The sequence below is a fragment of the Phoca vitulina genome, unplaced genomic scaffold, assembly GCF_004348235.1.
Source record: "Phoca vitulina isolate PV1807 unplaced genomic scaffold, GSC_HSeal_1.0 scaffold5, whole genome shotgun sequence".
Classification (NCBI taxonomy): domain Eukaryota; kingdom Metazoa; phylum Chordata; class Mammalia; order Carnivora; family Phocidae; genus Phoca; species Phoca vitulina.
Window position 1 is genome coordinate 56,305,183 of NW_022589708.1, and position 19,927 is coordinate 56,325,109.

General features: G+C 43.4%; 1 protein-coding gene across 4 annotated transcripts in view; it reads left to right on the plus strand.

The window, feature by feature from the left end:
* The window catches only part of LRCH1 (leucine rich repeats and calponin homology domain containing 1), a 191,298-nt gene extending 172,249 nt beyond the window's left edge, over positions 1-19,049 (plus strand). For 2 of the 4 annotated variants that reach the window (XM_032403013.1, XM_032403016.1), the window contains one exon: positions 7,738-14,324. In XM_032403013.1, coding sequence (XP_032258904.1) covers positions 7,738-7,944 — 207 coding nt within the window. In that variant the 3' untranslated portion in view covers positions 7,945-14,324. Of the gene's footprint in view, positions 1-7,737; positions 14,325-16,459 lie in introns of those variants that run through there. The other 2 variants (XM_032403014.1, XM_032403017.1) reach the window with 2 other exon arrangements.
* The last annotated feature ends 878 nt before the right edge of the window (positions 19,050-19,927 follow it).

Consider the following 19,927-nt stretch of genomic DNA (forward strand, 5'->3'; position numbering starts at 1 on the left):
TTCCTTCCTTCCTTCCTTCCTTCCTTCCTTCCTTCCTTCCTTCCTTCCTTCCCTCTCTCCCTCTTTCCCTTCCTATCTTTTAGCTTGTTAAGTTTCAAAAGTAAGGGGTTAGTGGTGCAATTTTTAATCGTATTTGAGGACAAGAAGAGAATTATTAAAGCATCATTACATCAGAACTATATCAACAAAGAAAAGCTTATAAATTCATGTTTAAAAAGAGTGTAATATTTATATAATGGACTAAATGTCTTTGTGATCAATCCAGATGTCTTTCAACAATGTTAATCTGTGTGTCTATATTACATGTGTATGTTTTAATATTGCATATACATTGTTGGCTTCAAATATTTAATTCCTATACACATACTATTTTTAATAATTGGACTCCATCATGGGCTAATAAGATTTCCATGTGTGAATCAAAACTATCGTACCAAGTTTCAGAAGATAAATTATTTGTGCCTGTGCTAGAAAGCACTGGTGAGTTATGACCTAATTCCCTGTGATATTTTTTAAACTCATCAGAAAATTTTTTTGGCTTATGGTGATACAAAATGAAATGGAAATGGCCTTAACCAAGTGTTGTGAGTAAAGATTGGTGATTACAATTTTCTTTTAAAGTAGGGAAAAGGAAATTAAATTACCATAATAGGCAGAGAAAAATGTATCATAATTTCTGAAATATGCCCCTAGCAATGTGCCCCCTTGCACTAATCAGCAGTTCATAATTTCTGAGACGATTGAGTTACAGGGAATAAATAATCTTTCCTGCCAGTGTCCCATTCAACTCTGCTTAGTAAAATATATTACTTAGGCTGTTTTTGAAAATTTTTTAAGATTGGAGGTGTCTTTCAAGTTTGCATCGTGTATAATGGTGCATGTGTGGTTGTGTGCATGCTTGCATGTGCGTGTGTGTGTATACATACATATCCATCCTGATGGGTAATCCAATAGCATTTTACCAGGGACTAGAGTTACATTAAGCTTTTGGCTACCAGAAAAAGTCTGTTGGTTAGTTAGCAATTGAACTTCTTAACGAGACGTGTTAAAAGTGAGGAAGGGATATTCTAGTGGAAAACTAGAAATGCCGTTGGAAGGCAATTGGCAGATCTTCCTGGATGCACAGGGAGCTTGCTTTCATCTGAGAATGCACGAGGAATACATGATGGGAAGTGAGGAAATCTTTTCATCTGGGCATATGATAGGAAGTTAGGGGAGGAGTGAAATGACTCCCTTCGCCTTAGATACACTTCTTTCACTTCTGAAGGGGGTTGATGTTTTAATGTATATGTGGCACACTACAATTAATTATTTACATTAAAAATAATTATATCACAAGCCTAAGTGCAGAAATTCTCCATTTATGATCAGATATTTGAAAAGGCTCATACCAAAAAAAAAAAAAAAAGAGAGAGAGAACCTGTACCCGTTACATTTTCTTAATTGCATCACACCTCATATTTGGGTAACAAAATAGTCATTGATTTCCCAGTCACATAGTTAATTCCTCAATGTGTAAGCTTTTTCCTGCTTTCTTCTCCATCCATTGCTTATCTACTCACATACACTCATAAGTCACAGAGATCTCGAATTCTGTATTTTATAAGCTTAGTACTAATTGACAGTGATGAATCTTCCTGTAGAGACTGAAAAGTCACAGCTGTGCTCTAAGCCCTGCCTTTGGTGTCCTTCGTAATGGAATCACTGTTCGAAACGCCAAGGCCAAGTCAGCCTCCGCAGCTTATATAATCTTGTCAGGTTCCTATGCGTGGAATGTGGTTGCTGAGCAGATTTAGTTGAGTTTTTACATGTAAAAGAATCTGAAGGGATGGAAGTAATTTTAAAATTGTTCAAATTGTTACAGTTTATTATATTTTCTTTAGAAGTCCCCGTGGACACAATCCCAGCTCTGTGCCTCGGGGTCGGTCAAGGTTCATGAAGCACTTTACTCTGCGCTTGGGTAGAGAGGTTCTGGTGTGGCTTACCTGTAAATGTGCCTTCTTCGACCTGGCTGTGGTCTGCGTATTTGCTGCAGGTTAGCATAGGTAGACAGGTTAAGGCCACTCCAGACCTCTGTGCGTTATTTGTGACGTTTGGGTGAGGCTGGGTCTATCCCCTTGGCTCCTCAGTCGGGGGAACAGACAGGATTTGGAACAGCAGCTGCTACTGATGGAAAGAAGATGACATCACAGAAAGACGTTAGTGATGGGGACCTGGAGAAATTCTCTTAGGATGACAGGAGAATTCCTTGCTATTAACTGAGAGGGACTTGGGATGAGGTAGAGGCTTGCTAATGAGAATGCCAAGGAAAGGTTCTTAAAAATGAACCAGAAGTAGCACTCGCCGGCAGGCAAGTTTCTTTCTCAGTGGAGGGGATGACATCCCTTCCAATAGTTATTTCAGCGCAGGTAATTTTCCTTCCTGCTCCCCATTTCGGGTGCGTTGGGGTTTTGGTTTGGGGACCAGTTCCTCCACTAAAGGGACATAACCGGAGTGAACATAACCTGGAAGGAGAAGAGTGAGTGGGTGAAGGGGATCTGTGAGCAGAGGGAGGGAATGCACGAGGTTTGGGGTCAATTATCCCTACTTGTGCTGTTAACTAGTTCTGTGCCCTGAGGCTAACTCCTTAAAAGTAGCAGCGGTTAACCTTTTATTGAGGACTTCTTATCTATGCATCATCTTAAATGCTTACCATGGAAGGTTGGAGGTAAATATTTTATTGCCATGCCCTGAGGAAATTAAAGGCCAGAGAGGTTAAACAATTTCCTAAGCTCACGTTCACAGCTGGTAGCTGCGGAGCTGGAGTTTGAACCTGGCTCTCTGTGACCGAGCTCCCCGATCTGCAGATTGCAGGTGTTGGACTTGAGCAGTAAATTCAAATCGTCTTCTTCAGAACCCTGGAGTCTTTCCAGTGGCCAGCACGGGAGGTAGGGGAAAGCCAAGGGGGGAGACTACAGATCATTCTTGCCCCCTTGAATCCGCCAGAGCAGTTTCTCCTTTGTCCATAGCATATATTGGATTTCCAGCTAACATTTTCTTTGGAGGAAAAGGTATCCTACTGCTAAACATAGTTTGGAAATCATCGGACCCCTATGATTCCTCTGAGCTGTACGAGTCCGTTTAAGCTCATCTGTATCCTGCAGCTCCATAATTGCTTCCCCTGCTTGGGGGGGTGGGGTGGGGGCTGCTTAGCAGTCGAAGGAGTAACCGCAGGTGCATCATGGTGCCTTGGAAAATCTAGGGATTGGGTGATGGTGCCCACACCACCCAGAGCTCCTTGTGGTAATGATGCCAGTCGACAGACTGTGCAAGCTGTCTTTGACTTCTGGTGCAAGCATCACCTTGATCTTTTTTTTTTTTTTAAGATTTTATTTATTTGATAGAGACACAGCGAGAGAGAACACAAGCAGGGGGAGTGGGAGAGGGAGAAGCAGGCTTCCCACTGAGCAGGGAGCCCGATGCGGGGCTCGATGTCAGGACCCTGGGATCATGACCTGAGCCGAAGGCAGACGCTTAACGACTGAGCCACTCAGGCGCCCCAACATCAACTTGATCTTGAAGACAGGCCTACCCTTGGTGGGCTTTCAAATTCTTGAGGATACATTCTTTGTGTCACCTGAGAATCTGACTTCGGTTAAGCCTTGGACTCATGAGGCTATTAATGGACATACTGAGGCTTCTTTTCTTGGCCTATAAACTTGTTGTTGAAGATTCATGGTTGGCTATTGGGGGTTTCCAAATTGATTCAAATTTAGGGCAGTTTGGGGCTCTTATTAGTGTTGTTGCAGGTCAAAAGAAACTTCTGATTTATGAAGCATTAAAAGTATTAGAAAATAGATATTTTTTTGGTTCACCAGGGAAATTTTTCTACTCTGTTTTATATAAGTAGCTGTGGCCTCAGACCTCTGTAAGAAGCAAGGTCCTTAATTTAAGAGACTGCTCTCTTTAGAGGAGGAGGGAACTTAGACAAAATGCCCAGCCCTTCATAGTCATTACTGTCTGCAGAGGGAAAATAGAGAAGAGGATCCAGGGCAGCAGCTCCCCTAAGTGGTGGACACGTTGGGCCCCCGCTCGCCTGCCTGGACAGCACAGAGACCAGGGGCTTGCGGGACTGTAGGGGATCCCTCAGCTTCTGCATCAGCCAAATGGAGTTAAACATAAAATCCTAGAGAACATTCGGATTCTAACAATGATCATGTTGATATAAGTGGGTCATGTTGACGTTATGGCTGAGTCTTCTTTCAATACCTTTCATATTTGCCTTTTGTTGGTTTTGTTTGGTTGGTTTTTTTTGTAATGAGGTACAGTATCTGAAAGTAACAGCAGTAACTTCCCTGCTTTAAGTGAGGGTTTAGGAAATGTGTAACTAATCTGAATTTTTTTTTTTAATCGACATACATTCTATAAATTGAAGCTGCTCTTTTTTGTTGTTGCTTTAATCTTGAGAACAGGAGAAATGAGTTTTTTCTCTTTGAGCTTTATGCCTCTCTTTTTCCCCCTAATCAGTAACTTTAGTGTCAATTTAAATCATAACTAATAAGTAATTTTGGGGGACAGGATGAGATGATTATTACAAAATTTTATTTTCTACTTATATTGGTTAGTCTTGAGGTCGAATGACCAGAGGTGCAGACTGACACATTTACTACTTTATTAACAGCAGTTTTTAAATTCATAATTTATTAAAAAAGGTCAGTCTCTAGTATGTAAAATGAGGTACATTTCTTAAGAGGTAGTATGAGTTTACCATTGAGAATGTAAGACTCCTTTCCCGCCATGTGTCTCCTGCTGGCAGGGTCGTCTGTGGTCAGCAGTCTGACAGCCTTTCATATGTGTATTGTTGAGAATAAACCTTTTATTTTTTATTCTTTTTTAAAGATTTTATTTATTTATTTGTCAGAGAGAGAGAGTGCACAAGCAGGATCCCCACTGAGCAGGGAGCCCGATGCAGGACTCGATCCCAGGACCCCGGGATCATGACCTGAGCCGAAGGCAGACGCTTAACCAACTGAGCCACCCAGGCGTCCCAAGAATAAACATTTTAAAAGCAGCATCTTTAATTACAATTGTAGATAAAGTAGCTTACTGATATAACAGTTACTCTGTAAGTCCTTAAAATTGATTAGTTCTCATATATTTGGAGAAAATTCTGGAAACCCTTCGTTACCTCACTCCACCCCCACCAAATTATACCTGTCCATCAGCACTTTAAATGTTCAGAATGACTATCAACATTCCTGAGCTTTGTTATCTTAGATTAAAAAAAAAAAAACTTTGTATGTTGACCTTAAAAATTAAAATTATATTTAAATAAACTGAATACATTCTAAATCTCCTAGAATTTAGACTGTGTGACACTCAGAACATTTATAAACCAGACCTTTTGCCTGATCTGTCTACATTTCTGTTTGCGTCCATAGTATTCAGGGAAGCTGGGCCAATCTTTAATAGTAAGCTTAGTCACACATTCTTGTGTTGACTCTAAGAGAACCAGTTAACCTCTGGCAATTGTGATTTCTGTTCTCTATAGTGAGAATTAGCATCCACACTTGCCTCTGAGGACTCTGAGTGTATTAACTGTGTTTTTCAAATGCCTTGCAGTCATTACTAAGGCTCTGTAATACAGAGTGAAATTTTGCCTCTTTAAATTTTCTTCCTTTTTAGCATTTTCCTATTTTAATTTTAAGATAAGAAATGTATAATCCCTAAGTCCCTCTCATTACGACTTTAATTTGGTAGGCACGAGGGTCAGAAAATTCCTTTCTCCCAGCGGTGTTAACCCTGGTTCTTATCCCAGCATCCCCGCAGGGGCTGCTCAAATGGGATGTGGGACAGAATCAGAGCGCCGGTCTGAGAGGGCCCCAGCAGCCCACACTCCCCACGTTATGGTGATTCCAATTTTTGCCTACCAGATGATCTTAGACCCATGCCTTTTCCTTTAGAGATCATGATTTAGTTTAAACCAACCACCATGGGCTTGTGAGTCTAGGCCCTACCCACTTCAATCTGAATTAAGCCCAGAATGTGTGGCATCATGAAATTAATTCCAGGAGGAGAAGAAAGGTCTGTGTTGGCTACCCATGTGAGAAGTATGCTACTCCAAGAATCCGATTCAAGTTCTTTGACCACGTTGCTTGGGGAGCAGACCAGACATTTTCCATAGGGTCCCGGGAAGTGTATTAAAATACACACTGGAGGTAGAATGATTTGCTTTTAACATGGAAATACCCACTTTTGTGAAAATCACATTTCAGTTTGTGGATGCCTTCTGTCTTATGTCTGCTTTGCTCAGATTTCACTGGTTAAAGCACAACATTGCAATAGAAAATTCTTATTGCAATAAAAACTTCTTTCCTTAGCTGTTTCCCCATCCGCTTAGTCCTTGACCAGCGTCTCTCTCCCAGTGAAATCAAATCTCTGTGTAGCTGTTTTAATTCTTAGGAAAATAACAGTGGTAGTTTGATTCCTCCAAATCCACTGAGAAAAGATTCGTGATCTGAATAGATATAACATGACTTGATATCTTTAAAAAGCCTTTCCTTAACAGCAGCTTCTCTACCTTCATAAATTAAAATAAGAGCTGTTTTTAATCTTATTCATCCCACTTGCTGTGGTAGTATTCCTGTTTATCTGAGGGCATCAAGCTAACTTCAGAGGATATAAGCAAGACAGCATCTCTATCTTAGAATCTTTGAGTGGCTCTGCGATTTGCATCTGCTTAGCAATGAGGCTAAAACAAAGGGTAAAACTGTAGCAAAGTATGTTATAAAATATCTATTACATATATTTTAAATACTTTGCCAATTTTGAAATAAAGCTGCATTTATGAAATACAAGTATTTTCAATCCTTGTTTAATCTGGACACAAAACTACTTCTCTTTCTTATTGACATGTCCATTATAACCACTGTTAATGTTAAGCTGTGGTCATTTCCAGTTCAGGAACGCAGTGAATCAGGAAACGGTTTGCTTCCTGACAGCAACAGATATTCAGAGGCACTCAGAAGAGCTGTGCCCCACCGTTACCTGTTTAGTGGTGAAGAAATTTACATAACAGCCCCATGCGGGCCTGTACTTTTATGCTAACTGCACATCTGAGAAACCTCCTCTAGACTTTGGTTTATGTGTGGTTGCAAAACCACGAAATTTAATGTACTTTCTGACACATGTAGGAACATACTTAAAAGCAGCATTCCCCAGAGTTTACCAGTAACCCCAAAACAAACAAACAAACAAAAAAATAAGGTGTACGTATTACCTTTCAGAGAGGAATGCTTGATATTCATTCAGTCTTCACAAACCAGGCTGAAGAATACATTGAGAATAGTGAGGACAGGTGGGGATTCAACTTGGAAGTTTATATTCTTCCCTTAGGTAAGGTTAGGTCCTGAATGTCCCTAGCCAAAAGCTCTTATTTTTATGCCACTGGTGAGCACATGATTCCACTTAAACATTAAAACTGTTTCAATGCCGGAATGGCCTAGTAATTGGAGAACATGCTATTCCTTAGTAGTGGCATTGTGGGTGGAGGATTTCTTTGCACTGTTTGCAGAAAACACGTTGGGTATGCTACTTTTCTTTTGTAATGGATTAAAAAAAAAAATCTTTGATGGTGGAGTGGGTTTTTACCTGCTTGAAATAAGGGGTTACTCTTGCCATTTGCTAGTAACCAGAAATGCGTGTATTTTTAATTGTATGCACTGTCTCTTTCTGTTCTAATGGCTGCCCACGGAATAGGCCGACCTCTGCTCTTCGTATGACATCCTGCAGTCGGACTTTCATCACGTTCGAAAGACTGTTGACACTCTCCTGGCACTTGGGGAGAAACCCCCACAACCAACTTCTGCCCTCCGCTCCAGGGACCTTATAAGCTTCTGTCTTGTCCATATTCTCTTTATAGTGCTAATCTATGTCACTTACCACTGGAATGCTCTGTCCGCATAACGTCTGCATGTGCATCCAAACACTCTGCTATGTCACCTTGATCTATCGCAGGGTCCTTCCTCCATTTGAGCCTTTGCCTGGCCAACTTCCATCCCCGTCATCTCTTTAGTAATCTCTGGAGTTTTGAAGCCAGACATTACGAGTCAGATTTTTCCCAAAGCACAAATAATTTCTCTCCCTTACTGAAAAAACAGCAACAAGTGTGTCCAAACCTCACGCTTTCTCATTCACATAGTGCTAGCAGCAGTGCTATGCAGTTCTTCTCTCTCTCCCAGGGAGCTTCGTTGCCCTTGGTAGAGCGGAAGAAGATTCCAGAACAGGAGCAGAGGGGATTTAGGATATGGAAATCTTTCCTTTGGGTCAGTGTCGAATCCTAATTCAGGACTCGGTAATTGAGGTGTAGAAGGGCCACCTTGCAGAGGGGACAGAAAACTGGCATTTGGCTCCCAATTTGGCCTATAAAAGTCTTTAATATTGACCAACTTGAAAAATACCATGGGCAAATGCCTGCTTTGCTGGCCATGCAGTTGGATTCCTCCCTGTTTCCTGCCATGGGAGCGGTGAGGGGCACCAGGGAGGGTTGCCGCCCACCCCTACCCTGAGGGAGCCCCTCTGCCCCGCAGCATGAGACCTAGCTGGGCAGCTGGGGAAGGAGCGTCCATTGCTGTTAGAGCGCCATCTGGAGGATTTGCTTGCACATCACTTTGCGCATATTTTTACTTTTTGCTCCTTGTTAGGTCTATTCTGAACTCCTAGAAAAGCATTTTCCAGAAGGGATTTCTATTTTTAAATAATGGAATGGGTCGTTTTCCTTTTTTGCTACATCACATCATAACTGCAGGTCAAGAATGTGATGAATTTGACTGCATTTGCTTTCAAATAAAGCCATGAGTCATGGAACATTCTTGGTCCTAATACTTGGGTTACTATGGCAGAAGCCAACAATAAGATTGCTCTTGTTTTAGAAGAATGTAGTTTCCCTAATGGCCTGAAAATTCCATTTAACCTTTGATTTCCAGTGACATTAGCAAGCTGCTTCTATCCTTTAAGCAAGCTTACAAGATTATATGTTAACTATATCCGCTTTTTGAGCAATGTGATCAGTTTGTAACTAAAAGAAAAAAAAAAACATTAGAATCCTGTCTAGGCCAAGATATTTCTGGTTCTGGGATGTCTTTTTATACTATGGGAATGCCCTCCTCCACGGTTCAGACAGCTTCCCCTAGGCTTCACTTTACATCTGGTTGCCAAATACTATTTCTTAAGTTTGGGAGATGATGATGTTAACTTCCTCAAGATAATTTCTAATTTACTGAGTTGTGAAGAGTCTACATCGATGGCTACTAAGAAGATAATTTTATTTTTCTGAATGCTTCCATGAATCCAGGGGACTTGAGAATATGCAAAACCCACATGGTTAGAAGAGTATATTTATAAATATTCTTTGTTGCTGAATTAGATTTTCTAACAGGAAACATTCTTTACATGAAAATACCTTGAGTTAGCTGAGCTTTTCCCTCCTGATTATGTGTTGATTGGTGAAATACAGGGTATGTGGAAGTTCCCTAATTAACCTCAGTTGTGTATAAATAACCCACAGATGTACTGAACTGCTTGTGGGACTATGTTGTCCCCTTCAATCTGTGACACAATAAAAGCCCTTTGTGCAAAGTCGAATGAGCACCCTGAGCCATAAGTTAATAAACACATTTCGGGTGATTATTCCAGGTTTTTATCAGCCCATCGATGCACTGATTTGTGCCCACCCAGAGCAGCTCTCTGCCATCTCCATCCGGCTCTGCAGTGCACTGAGGCTTCCCTTAATGATCACTGTTTGGGTTTCTTTTTTTTCTTCTTTGGGAGGAGTGGGGGGGCAAAAGGGAAGAAGAGAGATGACTTACACGGTGGCACTTAAAAGAAAATTCTATCAATAAAAACTGAGTAGAGCAATCATGTGAGATCAGATTTAATTTTCAGTGCTGACTTGACATCATTCTCAGGCTATGTTCGTATTTCAGTTCTGGCATCAAAGGATTCTTTGGATGCATTTTCATTTCTCAGGTCATTAATGTATCTGTAACCTAACGTGCCGCTCCTCTTGGGATCTGTGGGATGGGTTGTTGTTTTTTTTTTTTAATCAAGTGGCATGGTAACTAGCAGAACACAATTAATTTAGCCCTTTAGGCAAAACTTGGAATGAACGGTCTTGCCCATTGTCAAGCTGTTCATTTCTATTCAGAATATTAAGCCTCTCCATGGTTCTTCCCCGAGGTACCCACACACCAACTCATATGCCCGCGTGAGGCCTGCCATTACAGCGTGACGTGCTTGTCGTCTGAGAGGTGGGCAGGGACTTGGCTGTGTGATTTATATGTGCATCTTAAATCTCCTTCCTCACACAAGAAAGACCATTTTCCCAGTACTTGCAGTGCCTGATAAAAGGAACCAATTGTTTATTTCTGTTCTCTCTTTGAGATAGAAAGATTTATGTGAAAGAGAAGGTTCTCTTTCTCCAGGTCCTCCAGTTGGTGGCAGCTCACCACTCAGTCTCAGGATTTCCACAGTATGTCACAGCTAATGTGTCTACTCGTTCCCTCTATTTACGGATTTGTGAGTCACGTATGGCTCGCTGTTCGGGGCAAGACACTTACGGAATCGGGCTGGTGGAGAGGGGCCCTGCAGAACTCAAAAGTAAGACAACTGAGTAGGAATTTCCTCAATGAGAATAGGTTTGAAAAAAAAAAGTCACTCGATACCCTGATACCATTTTTTTGTGAGTAAGAAATTAAATTCAGTGCCTGGTGGCTAGGGTTCTCTCTCTAAAATCCATGCTGTTCTATAAGGACAAGACATCCTAAGGACAAAGGCTGTTGCCCCTTACCAGGTAAAGTACTGGACAATGGATTAAAATTTCAGGAGCCTGAAGTGGTTTTGGAGTAAACGAAACATATTTTAATACCATTTTATTTCAGGAGATTTGGGTTTAAAGTTAGGCTTCAGATTTTGAAATTAGTTCTCAATAAACAATCAGTTATATGTAGAATGTGCACTTTTTTCTTCTTTGAGACTGTCAGAGTCCATTCCTTGGCTTTTCAGTGTGACTTTCTTTGTGCTTGTGTTCATTTATTCATTCCTCAAATATGGAATGAGCAGTCTTTGAGTAAGCCTTTGTGGTAGACCTTGGGGATACATGACCCTGTCTTCAGAAATCTTGCAGTCTGGACCAGGAGTCAGCAACATTTTTCTGTCGAGTACCAGATTATAAATACTGTAGGCTTTGTGGTCTATGCAGTCTACGTTACAACTACTCCGTTCTGCTGGTGCAGCCTGAAAGTAGCCGTCGATGACTCGTCAGTGAATGGACGTGGCTGTGTTCCAGTAAAACTTTATTTACAAAAACAGGCTGTGGACTGACTAGGCCCACAGGCAGTGGGTTTTGGACCCCTGACCTAGCGGACAAATAAGATGCAATTCAGGGTGACACAAGATTCTGCAAAGCACGCGGCAGGGGACCGGACCCTGATGGGGAACGGGGAATCTGCGAAGCCTTTCTGGAACTGTGATGTTTACACGGAGACCTGAAAGGTGTGTAGAAATAGCCAGGGGAGGAGGGTGCAGGTTAGGGACGTGAGAAAGGGGGCAGATACGTGTGGAGAATGATGTATTCCCGAGGGAGGAAGCACTTGACGGTGGCAGGGCTGGAAGGCAGAGACTCCCATGGAGAGCGACAGGACACCGTCTCGGTCTGTAGGAGTGTGACGTGGTCTCTGCTTTATACGGGAGGTGACCGCCCCTCAGAACGCTCAGGTGGCAGAACTTGAAGCTCTCTCACGTGAGGATCATGCAGACAGTTCTGCTTTAAGTTCAGTCACTTCGGCGCCGGGAACGTGCATTTGAGAAACAGGCTGGACGATATGAACTATGCGGACATAGATGACTTCTTCTTAGTCTAGCAGCTGGGCCTGGAAGGAGGTGCGTGGCTGTTTGGGAGCACAAGGAACTATAGAAGGAGGAGAGCCAGGCACCGATGCTCCCGCGAGGCGTCTTCCTCTGGGATGAGAGGTCTGTTGCTCTCCCTGAAGAGAAGCCCAACAAGCCAAGTCGCCGAGCTAACGCCTGTCCCCAAATTGAGGGTTCTGTGACCCCGCCACCTGATCTTGAACTTGGTGGGGCTTCCCAGGATAGGACTCCACGGGTCTAGAGGCCTCTGCCTGTCCCAGGGGCACAGGTGCAACATACCCACCTACGGATGAAGGTAAAATTTATGGGCAACAGCACGATGTTGTGGAAAGAGCCCCGGCCGGGAGAGGAGACGCATGGTCAAATCCTGCTTCCAGTAGTTACCAGCTGTGGGACTTTAACAAAGTTGCTAAAGCTCTCTACATCTCAGTTTTGTCATCTGTAAAACAGAGGTATTCTATCCGCCTGACACAGCTGTCCTAGAGAAGTAAGCACTGCAGATCTATAGCGTTGGCACCGAGCATGGCGGAGGGGCCCCGGGAATCTTTCTGAGTCAGCGTTTACTGTTTATGGCTTGCCTGCCTTTTCCAGCCCTGTTTGCTGTGGAAAAAGAGTTGGGTGACCAACTCTTTTTCTTTTTCCCCCAACTATTTATTTATATTATTATCCTTAAGTTACATGGGAGCAACCAAACAGTTCTGCCCCATTTCAGGGAAAGTTTCCAATCAACACCAATTACGTGGTGACAAATAACTAGGAACGGTGACATCTTTGGGTCACGACTGACAAGGAAGGATGGGCTCCGGTGCTAGGGTTCATCTCCAGCAAGAATATGGCACAGCGGCCCGGACAAGCCACACTAACACGGAACCTTCAGCGCTGGTCACGAAGTCGGATCTCTTCCCTGAAGCTAGCAAATCAAGTGAAATAACTGGGTTTAAAGAACTTTTTTTTTTAAATGAAGCCCAAATAAGTTTAAAAACCATGCTCTTGACACATTTTCCTTTCAAAATTTACATAAAACACGCTTTTTCACTCTAATAGCCCAGATTTTTTTTCCTCATATAGCCCATCGTGTAGCTAGTCAGATAGACTATTCTGCCTCAAGATGTAAACATAGGGGGGAGAAAAATTAACGGCATGTGAGGGAACCTTACTGATTCCACCATCGGAGAAGCAACACAAAGCACGAGTTCTTCAGAGGGGTTCGGAAGCATGACATTTATGTAAGATACTCCTTTATGACTCTGCCCTGTGCTTTAAAAGGAAACAGAACAGTGGTGCCACATTCTCAAGGAAAGCCGCTAGGCTCCTCTAACAAGGAAATAAATTTAAATGCATTTAAAGTCAGTGTGAATGTACAGTATCTCTGCTTTAAATCCCTTTTATCCACGTTCAGGTGGTGGCCCTTCTCTGTCACTTCTGATCCAGTTATGAATGTACAGCAGTTCCTTCCCTATCCCAACTTCTGGGTCACTTCCAGGACCCTCCCCAGTGCCCCCTGGCCTATGCAGTGGCAGGACTAGTGCGGTGGGAGATGGCCTTCCGGCCATCCTTGCTACCCTCCTCATTTCCGGCAGGCTCCCCTCGCTCGGCCTGTCAAGCAGTGCCTCAGCTCATCATTCCTATCAGGTTTCATCCCAGTCCTGTGATAAAATAACCAGAACTGCTGTGTTTTTATGTTTCTGTTACCTTAGACCAGTCTTTGTAGGCACCTCCGAGCCCATCCAAGTAATCTGAGGGCACTTCTGGGTTTCTTCAGGGCATCTGAATGAAAGGAGAAAGACAGGAAGGAAGTGAGAAGTAGCTTTTTATGTCTTCTGTGTACTTCTCATTGTCAGCTGTGAGGGTGGAAGCGAGACTCTTGGACTCTGCACCTGGTTTAGGAGTGAGGAGACCAGGAAGGTGAGGAATGCCAGTTGGAAAACTAAAGGGCTGGGAGAGAGGATGACCTTAAGCTAGCTCAGTCTGAGTCTGTGTTGTCTCCAGAAGTCCTATCAGTGGGCGGTTGAGACCTCAGTACTTTCCCCTCCCTGTCTCTCTGGAGCCCCCCTCCCAACCATGGCCTCTAGCTTGGAGCCTTGGAGCCAGCACTCCTCACAGGGACTGGCGCAGCCGTTAATAGGGCCATGTTGCATCTCAAGCAAGACTTAGTTTAGGGCACGTAGCCCCATAAAAGCCATGTTGTACACAGAGTTTAGACCCTGTGGAAATATTCGTACTTGAATTCAGGAACATTTAGGACCAAATATAAGTAAACACTGTGGTCAAGAAGCAAAGTGTGTTTCAAAATGCCTTGCTTGTGTGCATCCTTTTAAGATTTCTATTTGTGTTCTTCACCCAGTGTTCTTTTGATCCGTTACTGCTTTTCTCAATGATTTATTAAACCAACGTGTCATATAAAACCCTTTGTAATTTGATGCAAATACTTTTGTTAGAGTTTGTTTATCTTTTAATTAATTTGTTTTTTTTAAGATTTTATTTATTTATTTGACAGAGAGAGCACAAGCAGGGGGAGCAGCAGGCAGAGGGAGAAGCAGGCTCCCCGCTGAGCAGGGAGCCTGATGCGGGGCTCGATCCTAGGACCCTGGGATCATGACCTGAGCCCAAGGCAGACGCTTAACCAACTGAGCCACCCAGGTGCCCCAGTTTGGGGTTTTTTTGACACATGGAAGCTTTAAACTTTAAGGCAATCAATTGTTTTTATCTTCTATGATTTTTCTGTCATTTTTTAACTTAGAAAATTCTCCATTCATTTATAAGAGAAAATGCTAACTATTCATCTCTGTTTTATTAGGAGAGATGTTCATTTAACTCTTTAATTCATTTCAAATTGATTTTAGCATATGGTGTAAATACGAGACCTTTTTTTTCCCCAAGTAATGTCTCGTACCAGGAGCTTAACCATAATAGTGACCATTTGTAATTTCCTGTGAAGCCCGATGTCAACCTGGGTGCTGTGGAGATCATAAGAATGGGGTAAACATACCCCTGCCCCTGTGGAACCAGCCTTAGCAACGAAATGCCAGATTGAGGTGCTTTCACAAGCCCGTGACAGTGGCTTCAGGAAAGGATCTACCCTGACGTCTAGCTGTGGCCCATCCTGGCTTCGTGCTCACCTGGCACAGAGCCCCCCATTCTTTCTCAGGTTGACATGTGGCTGCTAAGTTGGCAAGCAGCATAACCCGGAATGCCCACCGACTATGCCATTGGCAAGATCATCTTATTATGGTACAGAGCAGACACGGGAAATAATGGGTAAAGTTGTGTTCTAAAGAATCCGTTGTCCTATGTTGATGTGGGGCCGTTTCTTCAGACCTGGTGCCAGACACAGAGTCTGAGATACTTTGCATTTACCACAAGTTAGGGAAGGAGGAGGGATAGGGGTAATAAGGTGATCGAGAGCGTGTAGGAAAATGACATTTTCAGATGGTGGAACAACTTACTGGAGATGTCATTGCGTGTCCTTCGAAGATCTTTCTAAGAGCAGAACGCCTGTGTCTGTGGTAATTTCTGGAGAGCTCTGCACTCGAGGCAGCAGGAAGATCTGGTTCCTCAAGCAAGAGTCCCATGAGATGAAGCAGAAATGTCCAAGACCCTGATTGGCCTCATGGTAAACACTCCGTCCACCGCCTGGGGTGTGGCCACATCCCCTTTAAACTGTCCTTAAAAACAGCCGTCATTGGGCTTGTGGAGAACATACCGGGATCCGGTAGCCAAGAGGGAGTGTTTGCTGCGGAGTCTTTCCCTAGTCAAGGAGACATGTTCTGCAAGGAGATTCCCCTCATTCCCAGAGCCAAATGACAAAGGTGTGAAATTATTTTACTGTGTTCTTTTGTAAACTGTTTGGTTGAGCATGCAAGGTTCTCCACATAAGGAGTGATTTGCGTTGGTTGTTTTCCTTGACTTGTATGTACCGGCCATTTCCCAAGAGCAAAAATTCAACCTGAGAAAGTAACAGGACATTTGTGTCTTTGACCGTTTTATGACAGAGTCCTAAAAGGGAGACTGTTGAAGGCTGTGGTTAAAATTACTTATTTACAAGGCCGTTCGTAAACCATGAAGAAAGGATAGCAAGTCCACCAGCAATACCTCCATTTCAGAGATCACAGCAAATAAAATCAAGGTTCATGGTCAGTAGAACGGTACATGGTCTGTGTAAATGAGTGTCCTAGTTTCTTCGAAATGTGTGAGAGGCTATGTGCATTTTACTTTATAAGAATGTTATTCTTGGTGTTTGGTTTCCCCCTGACTATGTAGCTCAGTTATTTAGAATAAAGCTTTTTTTTTTTTAATGTTTAGATCTATTGCATATTCTAAGATGCTTGGGAGACTTTCTGGAACAGCCCTCACTTGTGAAAAATCGGTATTTTCTCTGCAAACACAGAAAAGATCTTTGCCAGCGGGTGGAAAGCAAGGGAGGGAGCACAGTCTGAGGTGATCAGACAGGCACATGTCAGAGCTCAGCTGAACTCCTGTCACTGGTGTCCTCTAAGATTTTATGATTATGTTTTCGGTCATCTAAAAATTGACGCTGTGTTCTTCTTCCTTTTAGGAAAAGCTGTGTCTACCCCATCACATCCTCGAAGAGAAAGGCCTGGTCAAAGTGGGCATTACCGTTCAAGCGTTACTAGATGTAACGGTAACGAAGACTCTGTTCACATGAAACCAGCTCCTCCCCTTGGGGTCGGTTCAGACTCTCCTCTCATCCGAAGTCCTGGACTCTGCTCTCAGCACCTGCTCCTCCTGCCCTCCCGCTCACTGCCTGTCAGTTCCCTGGCTCTGGTTGCATTGAAGGGAGGACAGAAGGGAAGATTGTCCGCCTTCCAGAACTGACTTCCATTGTTAAGATAGGAAAGATATTTACCTTAAAGCCAGTGAGGGAACTGCCAGTGAAGAGCTGAGCAGCACGTCAATGCCTTTTACGACCTCCTTCATCCCTTCCACGCTCACCTACTGCCATTACCAACACACCAAGCACAACCGTTTTGCAACAAGATGCATTTGTTTTATTCAAACCAAACTTCTTGTGTATTCAGTGGGGGGAGGGGGACACAATCAGGTTTCTCACCACCAAATTTTTTAAGACATTTCTTGAGACCATTGCCTTTTAAAAAACTATTTTCGACATACAAAATATTTATATAAATATTATTTATTAGTGAGTTGTTATTCATCCTTTGGATGCAAATTGTAAATTAGGAAACTATTTTATTACTGCTTTTTTGTGGTTAAACACTTTATTTTAATATTATAAATATTGAATTATTTTCTATCCTCTTTGGTGTGCAGTAGTTCTAGGTCTCAGTAATCATGTATTCTGGTGTATGTGACTCAGCAAAAAAAAAAAAAAAAAATTTAAGCCAAAAACAGGTGCTTCTGGGACAAGAACTGTTTTCTGGGGAGGCATTATTTACACTCGGTTTATGGAACATGGTTTTATTTATATTTCTGCATTCCATCCAGTTTCCTACATTCCAGCAGCCCTGTTGTCCTCTCACATAACAAACCGACTGAAATCAAGAGAGCACCCCAAAGTTATTTGTAAATAGCTGTGATGAAGAAAAAAAAAGGCATATTAAACTTGAAGATGAAATGTGAACAATTATTTTTTTGGATTCAGACTTATTTTGCTATGCACAAAACATTCACGTTTTAACACAAAGAACTCGTAAGTGTTAGCGTCATGTGTCTTGAAGTATAATTTTGCACTGTAACTTGGCTAATGAGAGAAAGTCTAGCACCAAAGGTAGATGATAAGGAAATGGTCTAGGTAAGTAGAGATAAGAAAAAGCCTGTTGTTTGACCAAAAAGCTTTTGTAGGGACAGCTTTGACGGAGTGAGCAAGAATGGCACATGGGACATGGATCAGGCGACCAGCCCTTCTCACAACTGCCAGCCTGTCTTAAAAGAGAAAATGATTCCGAGAGGCAGACATGCTCGTCTCATTGTAATTTAGTCGGCGGCTTCCCTAAAACGCTGCAGGAGTCACGGCCTCTGGTGTGAAACCACGGGAATGCGTCCCCCACTGGTGGGGGCAGCGGCCTGTTAGGCCAACGCAGGCTTAGGAGCGGGCTCGGGAAGGGCTGTTGGGAGACGGAGTAGCCTAGGAAGGAGGAAGTTCAGGCAAAACACGGCTAGAGAAGAGCCAGCAAAGGAAAGGGACCTGTGCTGGCTTAAGGCGTCACGGACACGCTTCCACGCGTGGCCATTGGCCCCGCAGAGAGCCCGCTCGTTCGTCTTTCAGTCTCGCGAAGGCCGACTGCAGCCTCACTTCCGTGAGAAGCCGCTGTAAGTGTCAGGGGACAGATACCCAGGTGGGCACCGTGAGGATGGGGGGCACTGAACTCCAACGCCCGTCGGTCAATGCCACGGCTGCCCACTGCGGGGGGCGAGATGGGGGCGGTTACTGGAAACGGTCATTTGGATTGGCAGCTAGCAGTTATTTCCTGTCAAATGTACTGTGCACTTTAACCTAACGTAAAATCTATTTTAATATGTTCCTGTACTGCACAAATACCTGTTCTGTCAAATAGCGTCATGATGTAAAAGAGAAAGGCGTTTTGGGCAAAGAGCGTATTCAAGGTCAACAACGTGCCAAGGTCGATATGGAAATAGGAATTCAGATTGCCGCACCTTGACGGGCATTCAGAACGCAGGGTCCTGAAATATTTTTTTTTTTACGTGTATATATGGCAAACATGAAGCTCTGTAATCCTTGTTCTGAGAGATTTTTTTCCCCCCAAAATTAAAATATTTCTTTTGATACTAATCTTCAGTATTCTTCTTAAAGTTGGCTGTATAATACAAATGACGTCAATATTTTGTGCAATGGCCTTTTTTTCCCTTTTAAATGCAGTCCGTGTATGGCTACGTAACGTCTTCAAGATCCTTGTACACTGTTTATATGTGCAATAAAACGGGCATGGTCAGCTGAGAGTACCGGAAGTTCACAGAATGTACACAGTGCAAATATCCTTTCTTTTATTAAGTAACAGCCATTAAAACTTTGAATTTGTACAAACCATCTTCTGCCTGACTTACCCATCTGATACGAAGGTTGACCATAGTCACAAAAGAAATCCTAGGGTGTCGTTGCTGAAATAGACTGTAGCAATTATCTAGCGTATATATATATGAGTGTGTGTGCGTCTGTAATATATATATTTTCCAACCATTTTTTTTTTTTCCAAACTAAAATCTTCCCTGGAAGCACAGAACATATAGCAGTTATAAGCAGAGTTGCTGTGGTGAGGGGGAGAAGGGGTGTAGACTCAGGACCCTCCACCTGTCCCTTGGGTGGCAGCTCCAGAAGAGGTCACTGAGGAAGCCTGAAGGCTGTGTGGTGCGTGTTGGAGAACCACAGGATCTGGTCCTTTCTCCTCAGCTGCCCCCCATGGGATCTGACTCGCAGAGAGCGAAGTGGCCGCCATGATTACGCCTCCCATGAATCTAGGCTGGGGTTTTTCCCACACGTGCAGCCTACCTCTGGTAGAAGAGCAGCTACTTGGAGGAATTCAAGTGAAAACAACACGTGAGACCAACAGCCTAAGTAAGCAGAGACCAGGGTCAGGGCCTCTCCATTTAAGATCCATTCCTACCGAGTTGAGAAAACCAATGCATGGCCAATGGTGTTCCGATGGGGAATGCTGTTCCTGTGCCGAACCTCGAATTCTTAGGTATCTTAGTCTACTACATGTCGCACAAGTCTAGCACTCACAGACACTTTGCACTGTAAGTTGGCTGGAGCACCTGGGGAACGTGTGAAGGGCAAGCGAAGGGGAGGCCACAGGAGCAGAGTGCTGGTGGGGGGGACCTGGCGGGGGAGCACACTTGGCACTGGGGGCATCCATGCGGTTCAGCCATATGGCATTGGCTGCAGTGGGGGACTGTCCCAGAGACCAAGTTCTGGCCAACGGTTGCCTCGGGGGCTTCCCACTTCTTCCTGGGGGAGTCCGAGACATCCGGGCAGCAATGACCCCATTGGGGCTGGTTATCTAACGTCCTGGAGGTCAGCTAGCAG